The sequence below is a fragment of the Cervus elaphus genome, chromosome 12 (assembly GCF_910594005.1).
Source record: "Cervus elaphus chromosome 12, mCerEla1.1, whole genome shotgun sequence".
NCBI lineage: Eukaryota > Metazoa > Chordata > Mammalia > Artiodactyla > Cervidae > Cervus > Cervus elaphus.
The window spans coordinates 57,862,995-57,881,947 of NC_057826.1; the positions used below are offsets into that span (position 1 = coordinate 57,862,995).

Genomic DNA, 18,953 nt, shown 5'->3' on the forward strand with positions numbered 1-18,953 from the left:
GATATGGTAAAAAGTACTCTCACACTCCTGGCAGAGGTATAAGTGTGTTTGATCCTTTTGGAAAGCAACGTAGCCATGTCTATTTAGAGCCTTATGTTGTATTCCTGGGGTTCTAAATAGTGTCCAACTAACTTCTTAAATGGCCACCTTCCTCAGGAACCACTGTACCACTCCCTGGACCACTCAACACCCTCAAGCCGGGTACCCTTCCCTGGCTTTCTGTAACACTTACCATGTCTGTAATTACTTGTTCAACATCTGTCTCCCCTTCTAGTTTCTAAGCTTCATGAGAGTAGGTTTGGTTCTTGCTTTATTATCTCTGTATCTTTAGGACTCTCAGAGTGCCTTATGCACATTAAGATAGATAAATACTTGTTGAATAAAATGAATTGAGAAAGTCAGCCTAAAAAGAAATAGATTGAACCCCCAGTAACAATATTAACAGGACTTCCTTGGAGGCACATTGGATAGGAATCCACCTGCCAATGCAGGGGACACAGTTTCAATCCCTGGTCCGGGAAGATCCCATATCCTGGAGGAGCACCTAAGCCCATGTGTCACAACTACTGAGCTTGTGGGTGCTGCATCTACTGAAGCCCGTGAGTCTAGAGCCTGTGCTGTGCAACGAGAGAAGCCCCCGCAATGAGAGGCTGAGCACTCCAATGAAGAGAAGCCCCCCTCTCCGCAACTAGAGAAAGCCTATGTGCGACAACAACGATCCAGCACAACCAAAAATAAAATTAAAAAATAATAAAATAAAAAATTATTAAGACATAGTAACAGTTAAACTTTCTGGAGAGGATGATGTGGCCTGACACTACTGCAAATGCTTTGTCACAGCAGCCCTTGAGCTTCCTCCTCTCACAAATGGTAAACCTAAAGACATTAACTAACATGTCCAAATGAAAGTCACCCAGTCGTGTCTGACTCTTTGCGACCCCGTGGACTAAATAGTCCATGGAATTCTCTAGGCCAGAATACTGGAGTGGGATGCCGTTCTCTTCTCCAGGGGATCTTCCCAACCCAGGGATCGAACCCAGGTCTCCCACATTGCAGGTGGATTCTTTAACAGCTGAGCTGCCAGGGAAGCCCAAGTTAAGGTCAATCAGCTAGTAGATTGTTTATCAAAACATTATTTATAATGCTCAAAAATTGGAGAGAATCTATATGTCATTAGAATAGCTTACAGTGTAGTTATTAGAATCTTTTCAAAAGTTGTGCAGTAACAGGAGGATGGGTGTAACGTAGCATGTAGTCCATGCAGTTCAGTGGGTCCTGCTGTGACAGTGCTTTCTACCTGCTAGATGGCACCCGCGGTTCCAGAGTTATACTCTTTTAGTTCATACAGGTGTGTGGAGCAGGGCTAAGGGGGCTGGACAGAAAAAAATTCATGTGGAAGATGGAAACAACTGGGTGAGCAGGTCCTGAAGCGAGAGTGAGGAAGGGAGAGAAGTTCAGTGAGTCTGGGGGAAGTTACAAGAGATGAGGCTGCAGAGGTGAGCGAAGGTCAGGTGGAGAGGATCTTTGGGTTTTATCCTGAGGCAACAGTGCCCCGGCAATTTCTGCACGTATGAATGTGACAAGTTGCAGGTGCCAGCCTTGGCATCTGAGAAGCTCCAGTATTTGTTTCAGTAGAATTGAGGACTATATATGGAAGATGGAACATTAAAAGAATCTAAGATTTGAGGTCTGGGCCTATAGACAATTATTTTTCAGAATTTATAAGAAAATGTCTGCTTTCCCCTAATTGCCTGGTCTAAACTGCCTCCCCCCCACTTTAAACTTGGTTGATTGTTTTCTGTTTAAGACATTTGAGCCAATGCACTTCTTTGGTTGAAACAGTAGTCAGTTCTGTCCTCTTAGTGCAGAACTAACTGTTCTGTTAGTTCAGGCTAAATGTTTCCAGATGTGTATGTGTTAGTCGTTCAGTCATGTCCAACTCTTTGCAATCCCATGGACTGTAGCCTACCAGGCTCTTCTGTCCGTGGAATTCTCCAGGCAAGATTACTTGAGTGAGTAGCCATTCCCTTCTCCACGGGATCTTCCTGACCCAGGGATCAAACCCAGGTCTCCCACATTGCAGGCAGATTCTTTACCATCTGAGCCACCAGGGAAATCCCTAAGTTTCCAGATATGGGAATATAAGTGTGGTGCTTTATAGCTTGGAATGCTTTCTGTTCTAAGGCCCAAATGTGGCTAATGGGCTTTAAGAATGTCTTGGCTGTTTTATTTTGCTTCATCACGTGTATTGTCTGGAGCAGGAAGTTCACATCTTGAAGACAGAGGTGTTAGACAAAGAAAATGAGAAAATAATTGTCTTTTTTGGTATTTTCTTTGCTGGGTTCTTCTTTTCTCATTCTCCATACAAATATTCTATAGTGTGCAGTTCAAGAACTTCAGTTTTTCTCCTTCTGCTTTTTATCATGTCTGAAATATCTGTTAGCCTATGATTAATACCTCTGTCTATGTATTAAATCACCCGGACAATTTGGGGAAAAAAATAGATGGCTGGCCCTTGCCTAAGACCAATTCAGGATCTCTGGGAGTGGGGCCCAGGCATCCCTGGTTTTCAAAAGTTCCCCTGGTAGTTCTACTACAGAGTTATCTGTTGCTGCTGCTACTAAGTCACTTCAGTTGTGTCTGACTCTGTGCGACCGCGTAGAGGGCAGCCCACCAGGCTCCCCCATCCCTGGGATTCTCCAGGCAAGAACACTGGAGTGGGTTGCCATTTCCTTCTCCAATGCAAGAAAGTGAAAAGTGAAAATGAAGTCGCTGAGTTGTGTCGACTCGTAGCGACCCCATGGACTGCAGCCTACCAGGCTCCTCTGTCCATGGGATTTTCCAGGCAAGAGTACTGGAGTCGGGTGCCATTGCCTTCACCGCAGAGTTATCTAGTGCTGTGTTAACAGAGCTCCCCAAAACTCAGTAGCTTAAAGAAGCTACTGATTTCTTATTTCTCACAACTGTGGCTTGGCTGACTGCTCCTTCGCCTGGTCTTGCCTGAGCTTGCTTGTGTAGCTGAATTAAGTGGGGGTGGTCAGCAGGAGCTGAGCTCGGCTGGGACACCTGGGCCCTGCTCTCCTCGTGATACTGGGTTGGCCAAAAAGATCATTCAGGTTTTTATAAGGTCTTACGGGAAATCTGAACAAACTTTTTGCCAGTTTTATATTTTATTGTGGGCTGACTCTGGGTCAGGAAAGGGTCTCATGATTTGCTGTGACCAGTAGAATGAGGCAGAAGTTATATCACCTGATTTCTGAGACTGGAGCCTTAAGAAGCTTTTCAGCCTCCTCTTTTGTTCTCTTAGATCACTGCCTGGAGGCCTTCAAGCCCTGAAGAACGTTAACCATTTTTGCTCTCTTCACAGTAGTTAGTTTGCTTAGTTGTAGGTATTTCCCGTCAGATTATAGACAGAAGGGGCCATAAAGCTAAGTACAAGATTTATCTCTGCCAACAGCAACATTCATTCCTGTCTCTTCTTTCTAGATGCAGCCCTTCAGGCATGTCAGATTGGAGAGTCTTCTGATTTTTCTGTTTTGAAATGTTTCATCAGCCTAGGAAACCTGATTTACTCATTCATTCACAAATAATGATCAGATGCCTATTATGTACAAGGCTCTGTGCTGGGGATATGACATCATTTTGAGAAAACAAGAGAACACAGACCCTGATGTCTATCATGAGTCTTACATTCTGTGTATCTATTATATCTATCGACAACAGAGGACATTAAAAAAATCAATTGAACAGTTAGTAATTTAGAAGGATTCCCAAGGATTCATACTTCAGGGAGCTACAGGGGACATTGAACCAGTCTGGAGAGATCAGGGAGACAGCTTCAGGAAAGGACATTTGATTTGAGCCTTAAGGATGTGTTTATGTTAACTAACCACTGCCCCCCTCTTTTAAATTCTCCTTTCCCAGCCTTCTCATATCTCTTGGCCTTCACCAGCCACCAGGGTTATGATCATTTTTTACGTGTCTGTGTGTTCAGTTGCTCTGTCTTGTCCAACTCTTTGCAACCCCATGGACTATATAACCCACCAGGCTCCACTGTCTGTGGGACTTCCCAGGCAAGAATGCTGGAGTGGGTTGCCGTTTCCTTCTCCAGGGGATCTTCCTGACCCAGGGATCAAACCTGCATCTTCTGCATCTCCTACATTGACAGGTGGATTCTTTACCACTGTGCCACCTGGGAAGCCCAAACAGCTCATCAAGAGAAGTTAAGCTTGTACTATCTACAGCCTCCTTCAATCCAAGACAAGAATTTTTCTAGAGGACAAACATCTTTCTTCTTTTGGACCAACATTAAAGAAAACTGTCTTTCACAGCTCCAGTTTAGCACCTCGCTTTTTGTGTTTTCAGCAACTCAAGCATCCCAACCTCGTCAACCTTATTGAAGTCTTCAGGAGGAAGCGGAGGCTTCACCTGGTGTTTGAGTACTGTGACCACACGGTGCTCCATGAGCTGGACAGACACCAAAGAGGGTGAGTGACCCGTCCTTTATAAACAAAACCCAAAAAAACACACCAGGGTTTGTGAGGGAAGATGAGCTGTGAGCTTTTTTCACAGTGGGCAGGGGACAGCCAGTGTTTGGTCAGCATACTCTGCTGCTGAGGGGTTGCCAGAAATGTTGGGAAAAAGATCATAACTAGTCATTTTCGTAAAGAAAGCAGCAACTACAGTATTACATTGAACTTGATTTCTTTGGTATATTATCTCTGCATAGATGCTGTATCAGTCTCTAGGAAAGAAAAGGAAGGATATCAATTATTCCACGCCAGCCTAGGGAAGCATAAGGACTTGGAGGTTGAAAGGAAGACTTCAAAGATAATGGCTCATAGGAAATTTAAGGCTAAAACAAACGTGGTGTTTTTATAAATATTTTTAAAAATTTATTTGTTCTTAATTGGAGGATAATTGCTTGACAACGTTGTGTTAGTTTCTGCCATACATCAGTGTGAATCAACCACATGTATGTACATAGTGAAGGTCAGGGAAGCCTGGCAAGCTGAGTCCATCGGGTCGCAGAGTCAGACAGGACTGAGTGACTGAAGACAACAGTCTATGTGTTCTCTCCCTCTTGAGACTCCCTCCCGCTTCCTGCTGCATCCCACACTTCTCGGTTGTCACAGAGAGCCAGGTTGAGCTCCTACGTTAACTAGCTATCTGTTTGACATAGGGTGATGTTTATGTCTCGTGCTACTCTCTCAATTCGTCCCACCCTCACCTTCCCCCACTGTTTCCACAAGTCTGTTCTCTACCTCTGCGTCAAAATGGTACTGATGAACCTATTTTCAGGGCAGCAGTGTTTTATCTGAAGCAGTCCGGGTATCCGGTCTGCAGTATTGGTCAGAGTTTTTTTGGTTACCAATGACAAAAACCTAACTGACGCTGGTGTAGGTGAAAAAGGAAGTGCTGGTGGCTGTAATTGGGAAGGTGACTCTGGAGGCTCCGCTGATCTTAGCACGTTTCTAGCTCAGGCAGCACCTCTGTGTGCAGCAGCAGAAAGGCCTGATGAGCAGACAGAGCCTTTGTTGGAAAAAACAGCGCCGTATGGGGGAATCCGTTCCTCTGAAGGTAGCTCCTTGTGAGGGTGAGCAGAATGCAAGCTGGATTTTGGCTCCCCTCAGCTGGGTGTCTTTAAGGCAGAGCACCTTAGGTGGGGCTTTCTCTTTCCTTTTCTCTCCCCCTCCCTCCCAACTCTTCCTTTCCATATTAGCTTCATTCTGCCTTTCAGGTGAGTCTCCCCTACAGGGTTGATTTTGGAGGGCATATGTGTGCTGTGAGATGGAAGGCATAAGAAGGAAAAGTGTGTAGTGGAAAGCATTGCTGTAGGCTTTTATCAACCTGTGTAGCCATTCTAGAAGAAAGGAAATTCTAGAAGAAAGTAGTGTCTGCACAGAAGGTCCAGTGGAAGACTAATTGGCTCAGCTTCAGTGATGCAGTTATCCCTGGGAGCAATCACTGTGCTGGAGGAAGAAGGTAAAATGATTAGCAGGCCCAGGGAGATAGGATTCAAAGCGGGTCAAAGAATACTTCACAGAGGAGGTGGTCTCTGGCTTGAAAGGTAAGGAGACTCCTGAGAAGTTGAACAGAAAAGGATATCCCATCTTCTCCTTTTGCTGTATTCCTGGAAGCTCAGCTTTGGCTGGGGATAATCTGCAGATTATTTTTTTGGGCTCCAAAATCACTGCAGATGGTGACTGCACCCATGAAATTAAAAGACGCTTACTCCTTGGAAGGAAAGTTATGACCAACCTAGATAGCATATTAAAAAGCAGAGACATTACTTTGCCAACAAAGGTCTGTCTAGTCAAGGCTATGGTTTTTCCAGTAGTCATATATAGATGTGAGAGTTGGACTGTGAAGAAAGCTGAGCACCAAAAAATTGTTGCTTTTGAACTATGGTGTTGGAGAAGACTCTTGAGAGCCCCTTGAACTGCAAGGAGAACCAACCAGTCCATCCTAAAGGAGATTAAGTCCTGGGTGTTCATTGGAAGGACTGATGCTGCAGCTGAAACTCCAATACTTTGACCACCTCATGTGAAGAGTTGACTCATTGGAAAAGACCCTGATGCTGGGAGGGATTGGGGGCAGGAGGAGAAGGGGATGACAGAGGATGAGATAGCTGGATGGCATCACCGACTCAATGGACGTGGGTTTGAGTAAACTCCGGGAGTTGGTGATGGACAGGGAAGCCTGGCGTGCTGCCATTCATGGGGTCGCAAAGAGTCAGACACGACTGAGTGACTGAACTGAACTGAATCTGCAGAGTGCACCAGAGATCAGAGTGATGGAAGGGTGCTGCATCCTGACTCAGGTTCGCACTCCAGTGCCTAGAGGCTGAGGCTCTTTCAACAAGGCTTTCAAGCCTTGGCCAAGAGCTTGCTCTGCCACGTGCTGGTGACATGATCTAGCATGACCTCTGGGCAGATGGGATTAAAGTGGCTCATGATTTGTTAGTGACCATGGCACAGGTGGCTTTTCTTGTTAGTTTACACAGAGAGAGCCAAGAGGACAGACTTCCCGCCTTCAGAAAGTCACTGATACAACAGAGAAATTATGTGTTCAAGGAACAAAACATTTAGTGTGCTGGTATTTGCTCTTTTGACAGCTTGCAAGTGACACTTTGATTAAGCCTTACTAGTATAAGTTACTTGTGCCATGGGTAACTAGGGGGTTGTTGAAGGGAATTTGATTAATCATGTTCGATTGAGTCACTTGCCAACTCTGATTAGTGGGAGGTTGAAAGCAATTGGGAGTCAGTTATTTTTTTAGCATGTAGTTTAAGCAGAAGAATAAAAAGATAGGACAAGGAGGGATGAGAGTCCTGGAAGCAGATTTTTTTTTCTTTTTAACTCTGCTGGCTAAAATCTCCAATATGTGTTCCAGAAAATGCTTTAATATAGAGGTGTGTTAGAGAAGGGAACATCTGATAGACACATGTGTGGTTAAGTACAAGCAACTTCATTTCTAAATGACACTGTGCCATGGTTTGTCAAATATAAGACTGTCCTAAGGAACACCAATAAATGAGCAAGTTTGAAAACTAAGATTTATTCTAAATCAGATCGTATCTATTTACTCTGAAGTTTAAGGATTTTTGTTTGCGTGTGTTTTAAAAATAAAAGTAACTTTCCATTATACTGGGTAGGAGTGGCGTCCCTGGTGGCTCAGTCGGTAAAAATTCTGCCTGCAATTTGGGAGACCTGGGTTCAATCCCTGGGTTGGGAAGATCCCCTGGAGAAGAAAACGGCAACCCACTCCAGTATGCTTGCCTGGAGAATTCCAAGGACAGAGGAGCCCGGAGTTCTACAGTCCATGTGGTCACAAAGAGTTGGATTCGACTGAGTGACTAACTTTCATACTATTTAGGGAAGTGGCATGTTCCACTTTATATTTTAGAAATTTGTACCTGGGAATATAGTGATCACAGGGCATTCTAGGGGTAAATAGGCAAACCCAGGGAGGACCAAACTGCCAGATTTCTAAAATATAAAGTGGACCATGCCACTCCCCTGCATAAGTCATTTGATAGCTCCTCAAAGCTTACTGGTGTGGTGAAAACCCCTGGCATGCGATACAAGGTCTCACTCTGTAAGTCCATCCCACTTCCCACCAGTTTTCAATCCCATGAAATTACTTGCATTCTAGGCTTTAGGATACCCGTTTTGCCTTACCTTCTCTATTTGGCCTGGCAAACTTCTGCTTGCCCTTGGATATAGCCCAAATATGACCTCCTAATGATATCCACTTTAGGAGAGGTGAGAGTTCCTTCCTCTGGTATTCATTATATCTTCCAGGATTATTTATATTTGCCCAGTAAACTATAAAATATTCAAGGGCAAGAGTTGTATCTTCCTCACCTGTGTATCCTCAGTAATTTCTAGGTTAACTTTTGGCACTTGGTACATTCCCAGTACTGTTGTGTAGTGATTGAGTCAGCAAATCAATAAATTGATCCTTATAAGATGATTTTAAAGAGTAATCAAAACAATGGTTTTTTTAAATTTAAAAATAATTACTTTGACTACAATTTTCTAAACCTAATACTGTCAAAGGAAATGATTGTCAGAGGGCAATTTGGCAATCAGTGGGTCTGCTGCTGATAGGGCTTCCCAGGTAGCTCAGTGGTAAAGAATCCACCTGCCAGTGCAGGAGACTTGAGTACGATCCCTGGTCGGGAAGATCCCTTGGAGGAGGGAATGGCAACCGACTCTAGTGTTCCTACCTGGAGAATCCCACGGACAGAGGAGCCTGGTGGGCTACATACAGGCCATGGGTTTGCGAAGAATTGGACTTGACTGAGCAACTGGACACATATGCTGCTTCTGATAATTTACCCCAGAAAATAAATATATGTGTAAAAAGTTTAGTTATAAAACTGTCTGTTTTTAAGTATTGTTTCTAATGAAAAAAATTGGAAACAACCGAAATGTTCAGTGATAAAGGATTGGTTAAGTATAGTATGTCTTTATAATGGAATACAGTGGAGCTGCTAAGAAACATGCTTATAAGATAAAACAAACATTTACATATAAAAGTGTTCATGAGTGGTTGCAAGGTAAAAAAAGCTGTGCTATAATAAAAGCATGTTTCCTTTTTATACAATTTATATGTAGGTAGAAAATTTTAAAAAGTAATATGTACATTTTAATAGAGATTATCTGAGTGATGTTTATATAGATATTTTTCTTTTTTTTAATTTTCTCCATGTTCCATTTATTACTCTGGCAATGTTTTAATTATTAAAAATAATTCTTGCTAAATCAGAACCAAAGAACTTCTCTCTACTGTGAATCTGAAGTGGATACTAATTCATCTTCTTATAACATGTTGGTAACTTTGAACTCATCTGGAAAGCTTTTGGAGAAGATTCACATTCATGCTATACTGAATATAATATATCTAATGAATATAACTTCAATGTTATAACTTGCTATAACAGTCAAGTTTATGCCAGAATATATCCTGTATACATATATAAATATATAAATCTTTATCCATTATTATTCCCTGTGTTGTGTTCATATTGCTTAGATTTGCTCTCAACAAGCATATTTCTTATCTTCCACAGGACTTAATATGCTTTTTACTTATTCTGTAAACCACTGGTCTGTCCTGTGTCAGAGTTTTGTAAACAATTGGTTTATGTGTTCTCTCCGCGTTTTTCTGCCCCTGTTTAAGTGCAGCCAGACACAGGACTTCACCCATTTTTTTCCTGTGCAAATTCCATTTCAACCAGATCCTCTTCTGACTCTCTTATAGTTTATTCAAAGAACATCTGGTGAGTAAAGGGCATTACTACAAGTTTTTGGTTTCTGACAATGCAATTCCAGAGCTAACCCTAAAAAATCTCTTTTTTTAAAAAAGTGATATATTGTTTGTTGTGAAAATGTTTCAAGCAACACAGAAACATGTAGAAATAATGTTTGAGAAATAGTTTTCTAATTATTTTTTTTGCATTTCTATATAAATACTTAAAGAGATTGTACTCTATATACTATTCTTCATTTTTTAAGTGTATTTGGGAGCTGTCTCCCTATTCTTAGATATCAATGGATAAGGAAGCTGTGGTACATATGCTTTTATATTTTTTAAATGGTATAAAATTCCATTGTGCAGACATACCATGGTTTCTTTATTCAACCCCCTACTGATAAATATTTAGATTGTTTCTAGTTTTTCCCTAGTAATAAGGTTACAGTAAATAATCACTTGCAAAAATATTTCTATAGAATAAATTTAAAAGAACATATTGTTTCTATAGGAGCTTGGCCAGCCCTTTCATCCTTGTCTTTGGTGTAGAAATGAACTTTGAATGGATGTTGATGGTTTGACTTTTTATTATGTGGCAAATATTAGAGAACCAGTGGTGGAAAGGACAGTTACTATATTGGGAACCTGGCAACAGATCCATATTCTTTCTTTGTCATCTCTCTTGTCTCTCCTAGTTCTGAAGAAATATTTAAAATGCACTTTGACCTTTTCACTTTCCCACAGCAGTTGTTTAGGTTTCTCTCTGTTCATTTCAATTTTGTTATCAGGACATTAGGGTCATAGGCCTTGTTTCCCAAAACTTGGAAGGAGAGGCAGAAGCTTGCTTTCTGGGAGTTATTTTGTGAAACCAACACATAATGCATCAGGGCAGAGATACGCAAATCATCCTTAAAGGTGTAGGATGGATGCTGGGCTGATCACATACGTTTTATCTAAGGACAAAGTGAAAGTGAAGTCGCTCAGTTGTGTCCGACTCTTTGCGACCCCGTGGAGCCACCAGGCTCCTCCGTCCATGAGATTCTCCAGGCAAGAATACTGGAGTGGGTTGCCGTTTCCTTCTCCAGGGGATCTTCCCGACCCAGGAATCGAGCCCAGGTCTCCCACATTGCAGGCAGACGCTTTAACCTCTGAGCCTAAGACCCTTCTAATTTGGAGATGGGCACAATTAAACCATCTCAGCCTAAAGGCAATAACCAAACTGTGTACTTTCTTTCATTCCAACTCTTTCCTCACCAAACACCATTCTGATTAGAACTTGAGTGTCTCTATGGAATTGCCTACAAAGAGAACATAAACTGGCACTCAGAATTTGAAGATGGATGAATAAATTTGCTTTATATATCGGGCTAGTAAATTTGTTTGATGTTCACCCGCCCCTCTGTAATGGATACTGTCTTAGTACACTGAGAATATGTAGTGTCCATATCTGCAAGCCCGAAGACCGTCGTAAAAAGGAGCCAGGCTACTGGCTGCCCTTCCAAACTAAGTGCTACATTCTCCATGTTGCTATGATGAAATGACTGTTTCCCTCCCCAAACCCCAGTTCTGTTCTTCACTTAATATTCTCTCATATGCATTTCTACATATGTTGCAGTATAATTTTTAGACATATTACTAACTGTAAGATGTTACATCTCATATTACCATCTAACCACTCCTCCATTGTTGAATAGAGGCCATTTTCAGTGTTTTGTCTGCTAAATGATTCTGCTATCAAAATCTTCCTACAAATAGATTTTTCTTCTTTCTATTTTTTCTTTAGAAGTTCTCAAAATGATATTATTGACTTATAGGGTTTGTCAAACTGAACCAGTTCATCTTATCTCCAATGATGTGTACTTTTGTTCTTATAGTCATACTCCTTTGGTTTCTATTATTATAATATTTGATGAATGATTTCCTTCAAACATATAAGGAAGGAATATTAACAACCCTACACAAATTCTTTCATAAAATATAGAAGGAAGAAACAATTTCCAAATCATATTATGAGGCCACTATAGCCTGATACCAGAACTAGACAAGGGCATTTCAAGGAAAGAAAATGACAGATGGATATCCTTCATAAACTAGATGCAAAAATCTCTAGCAAATCTAGCAATATAATGTCATAAAAAGAGTGATATACTGTTATTGATATATTAATTTTTAGACATTATCTACAGACTATTCTGATAGATAAGGATTTAGTTTTCCTATTCCATTATTTTCTCTGCTTCCCCTTTCTTCTTCCCCCAAATAGTTACATTAAAATTTCATTAATTCAGAATTCACTGTTCCTTTTATTATGCCTATGGAAATATTACTTATAGTTGAGCATTTTACGATACTGGAGTTTCTTTTTATACTTTTTTCTGCAAATTAATATTTGCCTTATTTTTACAATTTGCTTAGTAGTCTTTAACCCTATTGCTAACTTTCCCCACTCTTTTTTATAGTCTCTTAGTATACTTTTCCACAGGATAATCATATCAGGTAATCTGTTCCTTTTCTCCCTCCTGGTAATGTCCTGCCTTTAGATCCCCATTCTCCATCTGTCTGGCTTGTTCTGCAAGCCTGCTGACCAGCTGTCCCCCTGGGACTTCCCTTTGCTGTCATCCTTGGAATCCCCTCTTGAAATTTCTCTAGGGTTGGATTCACTGCTTCCTGGATGTCTTGTCTTCCTTAATCTGGCTTTGCTTGCTTATCGTGACCAAGCATCTTTATCTTCAGTTGGTTAAAAATGGTACAGTCAAACAGAAATCTAGAGCACAGACATTTCTAATGACACCCCCTCACTCCTCCTTGGAGCCAAACTCTTGGGAAGCTTTTATGTTCCTGGGGGTGAAACAGAGTCCCCAGTGCAGGCAGGAGGAAAGCCGTGTGGAGGACCCAGGGGTACACTTCTCCTTGCCCTGTTCCCACTAGTGGAAGATGCATTCACTCCACCCTCTGGAGGGAGAGCCTCGGCCGAGCTGGCCCGCAGCCCAGCGGGCCCCAGAGGAACAGATGTCGCTCTCATCTGCCGTCAACATGTCTCGTCTTGAACTTTTATCTTCCTAAAGATACTGTAAGCTGCCTGAGGGTGAGAGGATGGCTTATATTTCAGTTGATCTTCAGTGTAGTTCTAGTTAGATTTTAGAAGAGAGTGAAAATAGATGAGTGTGTTCTGTCCACCATCTTAACCCAGAAGTCCTTTGAAACACTTTTTTCAGTTGGCTTCAGGGACACGTCCTGAGTGTCATCTTACTTCACTTGAGGACCAACCCCAGTCTTGCTGGGTCCCCCTCCTTTTTCTGATCTCTGCATGTTGAGGGCCTCCGGGCTTGACCTCTTCTTTTTTCCAGATTCACTCATTAAGTGGCTTCATCCAGTCCTAGAGCTCAAATTCCATCACTATGCTTATGCTTCCCAAATTTACATCTCCCTTCTGAATTCAGAACTCCCTTCCCAGAGTCTCCCCGTGTATGGCTAAGAAGCATCTCACCCGACTTCTCTTCCCTCCCTGAAACCAGCTCTTCCCCTAGCGTTCTCCACAGTAAGTATGTTAGTCACTCAGTCGTGTCCGACTCTTTGCAACCCCATGGACTGTAGCCCGCCAGGCTCCTCGGTCCATGGGATTTCCCAGGCAAGAATACTGGACTGGGTTGCCCTTCCCTTCTCCAGGAGATCTTCCTGAACCAGGGATTGAACCCTGGTCTACTGCATTGCAGGCAGATTCTTTATCATCTGAGCTACCAGGGAAGGGCCCCACTATAAACCAGTGACTCAAGCTGACACCTTGGTGTCGTTCCTTGATTCCTCTCTGAATCTCATATCCAATCTCTCAGAGAATCCTGAAGACTCTATTTTTAAAATATGGATCTTTTTTCTATAAAAAGCTGGCCACTTCTCATCACCTTAACCACTACCTCAGATATTGTCCTATGTCAAGGAGCTTTCTAGAGCACCTGGGTCAGATATCAGCGCCCTTTCCAGGGCAGCACCCTCTGTACATGCATGTGTATCCAATCCCAGTCCAGCAGCACAGAAGAGATTCTATTCTTTCTTTCCACATCTGCCACTCCCTTATCCGACAGTGAATAACTTGACTCCTATCATCGTCATATAAAAGGGGTCTTAGAGATCAGATAAAACGCACGGAAAAATCAGGAAATGAAGTGAGTAGCTGACCCAAGATGATACAGAGTTTTTACGTTTGAAAATTGTGTAATAAGGTGCTTAGTGTTAGAGGAGCACTAATGACACAGTATTATAATTTACTTTTAAATGCTCTTTTTTGCGTAATTTCTTTTGGGAAATGTTCTTAGAGACTAGATGCCTGGTTCTGAATCACCGTATATGAATACTTTATTACATAATCAAAATATATTCTGTTTTTTTTTTTTTCCTGGACAAAAAATGGAGGCTTGAGGAAAATACATCACCAGAAATGTCCTCTTCTTAGTTGTGTTTTTCTAGGTCTTTCTTTCTAGACAGGTGAGATTTTTCTGGCATCTCTACCTTTGTGTCATTAGAATAAGGAAGAGAAATTGGAGAAAAGCTACTTCAGCCCAGGAATGTCCCAGATCTTCTTCCTGGAAGTGGCCTCTTTGTTTCCTCCACATTGTCCCACTGTTGCAGCGTCCTCTTATCTGCCTGAAAGGATTTCCTGAACATCTGGCCTGTGACAACAGTGGCCTCATACCCCCTCCCAGAGGCTGGAAGTCACTTTTTTGGGTCACCTTGACACAAGTACTCAAGAGTTTCCTCCCTAGTATACATATTAGTTCTGGCTGAGGATCACAACAACATTGTTTAATGTTTGATTTGTAAAAACAGTAAGTCTAACTGGTAGGCCAGGGTCTCTGAAAAATAAATGTACTCTCTCTGTGGTTCATTTTGCTAAGTCGCTTCAGTCGTGTCGGACTCTTTGTGTCCCTGTGGACTGTAGCCCACTGGTTCCTCTATCCGTGGGATTCTCCAGGCAGGAATACTGGAGTGGGTTGCCATGCTCTCCTCCAGGGGATCCTCCCCACCCAGGGATCGAACCCATGTTTCTTATGTTTCCTGCATTGGCAGGCGAGTTCTTTACCATTCATTTTAGCATTCATTTTACTCATTGCCTAATATTTAAAAAATAATACTCTCAGGGGATTTCCCTAGCAGTCCAGTGGCTAAGACTCCATGCTTCCAGTGCATGGGGTCCAGGTTTGATCCCTAGTCAGGGAAGTAGATCCCACATTCTGCAGCTAAAGATCCTGTATGCTGCAACTAATACCCAGGGCAGCCAATAAAATAAATAAACATTTTTAAGAAGTGCGCTCAAAGGAGGTCCTGTTTCCTGATTTGTGCAAAGGACCTTGTGGGCTACTGGTTGCCCTGGTTATGTAAACCGAGTCAGGGAGGAAGTGCTAGGAACAGTGGAATAAAGTTTAGATGCTGTGATAGAGGACAGGGCAGGAAGATGTAAGCAGGATGCAACAGGCTACCAGAGAGGAGCCGTGTGAGGAAAGAACCATGCTGCCTATTTGGGCAAATGCACGCAGGTCGGCTATTCTGACTTTCTGTTGCATGGTTTGCAATGTAAACCTCTTCTTTACCTTCAATAAAACCTTCATTACCTTAAAAAAAAAGTGCTTCCTCAGGAATCTGAAAAAACCCCAGGCCCACCTGTGGAAGATGAGTTCTACTTCAAGGCCATCGGTTGGGGCAACTTGAAAAAATAGACAGCATCTTTTATGCTTGATATTCACTAACTTGCCATCAACAAAAAGCTCCTTATGGTAATGGAACTCCAGTTACCAGGCAGGTTCCCAGTCACAGATGTTGGACGTAGGTGGTCTTCAGTACTTGTTGAAATCCTGCTGGGTCTTCATGGTCCTTTCCTAGAGGCGTAGATGTTATGTTCTTGCACCTTGCCATCCCTGGAATTCAGCAGTGTTCTCATCACAGGTTTTCTACACTTAGGACCCTCTCCCGTGAGTTAGATGACTATATGTGTCACCTTGGATTTTCCACTACTTAAGCATGTCTTGGTTTACTTTCTTCTTTTTGAGCTGAATTCCATTGAAACACTAAAGAATGTGTCTGTGTTGCTTTTTTTTTTTTAGGGTACCAGAACATCTCGTGAAGAGCATAACTTGGCAGATACTGCAAGCTGTAAATTTTTGCCATAAACACAGTGTAAGTCTCATGATCCCTGTCTAAAAATCAGAAGGCCTCCCTTCACCTGAGGTGGAACCTTTGTACAGAGTTTATATCATACTTTTGTGGATAGGCTTTTCCACCCAAGTCTTTATAAGCCTGTTTCAGGGGTACATAGAAGCTAAAAATGCCAACCTAAGCTATTCCTTCTTGTTCAGGTTTTAAAGATGTATGTTTATGATTTTAAGAAAGTAGTTTTGTTTGTGTTGTTTAGAAACTACCCAGATTTAAGGTAGACTCCTTCTCACTTGGAGTCCATGTTGCTCTGGTACCCTCAAAATACTGTGAAATTGGGGCGGGGAACCCCAGGTGACTCATGCCTCTTGCATGCATTACGTGGAGTCCCAAGTGTGATGCACACCTGCTCGTGTCTGCATAGGTGAGTTAGGAGTGCCAGAGCTGCAACGAAGCAGCCAGTGGAAACCTTGTGAGCACTCACCCACAGCAGCTGGCGGGAGGTAGACTGCTGCCCAGGTGGTGTGACTTCACAGATACTGGATAGCCTGCTGCTCCCTTGGATTCAACACAGCCCACTCCCTGCATGCAGGAAGCCAGACTCCAATATCAGAGCTTCATTTTGGTCCCAAGGGCAGTTCACTGCATTTTGTCATCCTGACAACGGCCAGGGTCAATTTCACTGGTAGGGCTAAATGCCTTCCTTGAGCTGTTCTAATTTTTTTTTTTTTTTGCCCTGAAGCTGCCTTCCCAGAAGGAAATACAAGAGTAGGCAGCACTTCTCCCAGCTGAGCCTCCACCTAGCTGAAGGCTACAATCTGTATCCAAATACGTGCACACCAGAGAGTGTGGATGCCTTATACATACTGCTCTTCACTGCGAGTGAGGGCCAGCAGTTTCCTGATGGCAGGTTTTAGGAGTGGGGTGGGGGAATGGGGGGAGCAAGAGAGACGGCAGAAAGGCCCTGGTGGGGAAAAGCAGAGACACTGAAAACAAATATAATGCATACCACAGCTCCCTGGAGAGCCCCTGAAATTGTTTGGCCACATGTGCTTGTGGGGAGGGCTGTAGAAACTTGTAAAGAATTCCCAGAACAGAATAGGAGCACATTCTTGCTTACAAGTACTTCTGACCATCTGTCATCACGATATTCAAGGGTGTACCCATTTATAGTAATATTTGAAGCCAGGGGTAAAAAAGTGGCGATCTCAGGGCCTTTAATTGCTGAGAACCAGATCTGTTGTAACAAAATAATTAAAAAATTGTCTCCCCCCAATTTTTCCAGAATAATAAATACCCATGGGGAAACACTGACACCCGGGTCTCACCCTGAAGATCCTTTGGAGTGAGAACTAGGCCAGGCATGAGAGGAACCTCTGTCCTAGCTCCAAATTTTAGAAAGTCAAGAACACCCCAGGGATTCAGCTCTAAGCCAGAGAGCGTCTCTCGGATTGCAGAAGCCTCCAACATTCTCCTCCGGAGAGGAAAATAGATGGAAGGGAAGGTTATTAGGAACCTGAACAGTATTTTGACCCCACTGTTGTTTTTATGTAATTGCTAATTGGTTGTGTTTTTTTATTGTTGTTGAAGATTTGTTCCTTAACAAAAAAAACACTATTTAATAGGAAAATCATGTGAAGGTTCTTAGGCATTCTTCTAACATCACCGTGTTAAACGATGTCAGCTGTGGTCTGGAAACCACAGGTGATTTGTGTCTAAACCCTAGCGGTGGTGTGGGGGCTACATCCGGTGGGGTGGATGGGCAGTAAGGAGGCTGGATGTGTGTGGGATGGAGCTGACATCTAGTGACTCCCCAGAGGGTGTGCGCTGCCTGCGTTTGTTTATCTTGTGGGGACAAATGTCAGAGCTGGAAGGGAGGTCTCTTGGCAAGCTGCCGTTTCCCGCCCATCTCTTCCTCAGCTTATCTCAGCAGGCCCAGGGCTTGTCCTGTTTACCAGGCGGAATGTGTTCTGTTCTCAGTTAAACAACTGGATTATGAATTCTGCTTAGGCACCAACTTGCAGCTCCTACAACCATGCTGCGGTCCTCACCCAGAGCCTTTTAACATTTTCTCTATCACCTAAAGTAACTAGATTAAATACACCCAGTTAAATTTGAATTTCAGGTGAACAGTCATAAATACTTTAGTATAAATATGTTCCAAACACTACATGGGATGTACTTCTACTAAAAAAATTATTTATTGTTTATCTGGCTACCCGACTTTCATTTTTCTTTTCACATTTGTTGGTCCTTTAGGGCCCTTCAGGAATTGGGGTTGACTACTGTTTTGTAGTCTGTTATCTAAAAGGTCAGTGAGAGGTCCAAACAGCCTCAGATATTTGCTGGATATTCATGTATTTTATTTAGTCCATATATTAGGGTTGCTCCTGTTTAATCTGCTCGGGTTTGATGTTTGTGACTAGTGCATACACAGGGATGTGAAGCCGGAAAACATCCTCGTCACGAAACAGTCTGTGATTAAGCTTTGTGACTTTGGATTCGCTCGACTTTTGAGTGAGTATCAAAGTGTTCTTTAGTTAAGTGTCAAAGCTAGGAAGATTTTTAATATGATAAAGATCTAAGTGCTATAGGAGGCTAGTTCTTGTATATTTAGGGCATAAGCTTGCTATAAATTACAAGTCTACAATTACTGAAAACACACATACAGTGGTTTAAAAATGTATATGCTATATGTAAATGTTATCACAATAAAGGGCTTACTGATATGTATATTACCCTCCTAGTTTCTACCATTTTTTGCTAAAATAGTGCTTTTTAAAACTACTATTTTAGAAGAGTAGTTTTCAATGTTGGCTGTAGATTAGAATCATCTGGGAAGCTATAAACTCTAAAAACCATACTGGTACCCCTCTAGGGATTCTGGTTTAATTGGACTGGTGTGGGGCTCAAACATCAGTAATTTGTAAAAAGTACTATATTCCAGGTGGTTTTCATGTGTAACCAGTATTGTGAAGCACTGATTTAGAAAAACCACAGGTGGGGCATAAGCTTGATTTCTCAGGTTTTCCCCCTTCCCGGTTCTGATT

At 42.4% G+C, this 18,953-nt stretch overlaps 1 protein-coding gene across 4 annotated transcripts in view; it reads left to right on the forward strand.

The window, feature by feature from the left end:
- Positions 1 to 18,953, forward strand: part of CDKL1 (cyclin dependent kinase like 1) — a 47,913-nt gene that overhangs the window by 21,452 nt on the left and 7,508 nt on the right. For all 4 annotated transcript variants that reach the window (XM_043919514.1, XM_043919517.1, XM_043919515.1 and 1 more), the window contains exons 3-5: positions 4,366 to 4,487; positions 15,855 to 15,927; positions 18,330 to 18,420. In XM_043919514.1, coding sequence (XP_043775449.1) covers positions 4,366 to 4,487; positions 15,855 to 15,927; positions 18,330 to 18,420 — 286 coding nt within the window. The remainder of the gene's footprint in view (positions 1 to 4,365; positions 4,488 to 15,854; positions 15,928 to 18,329; positions 18,421 to 18,953) is intronic.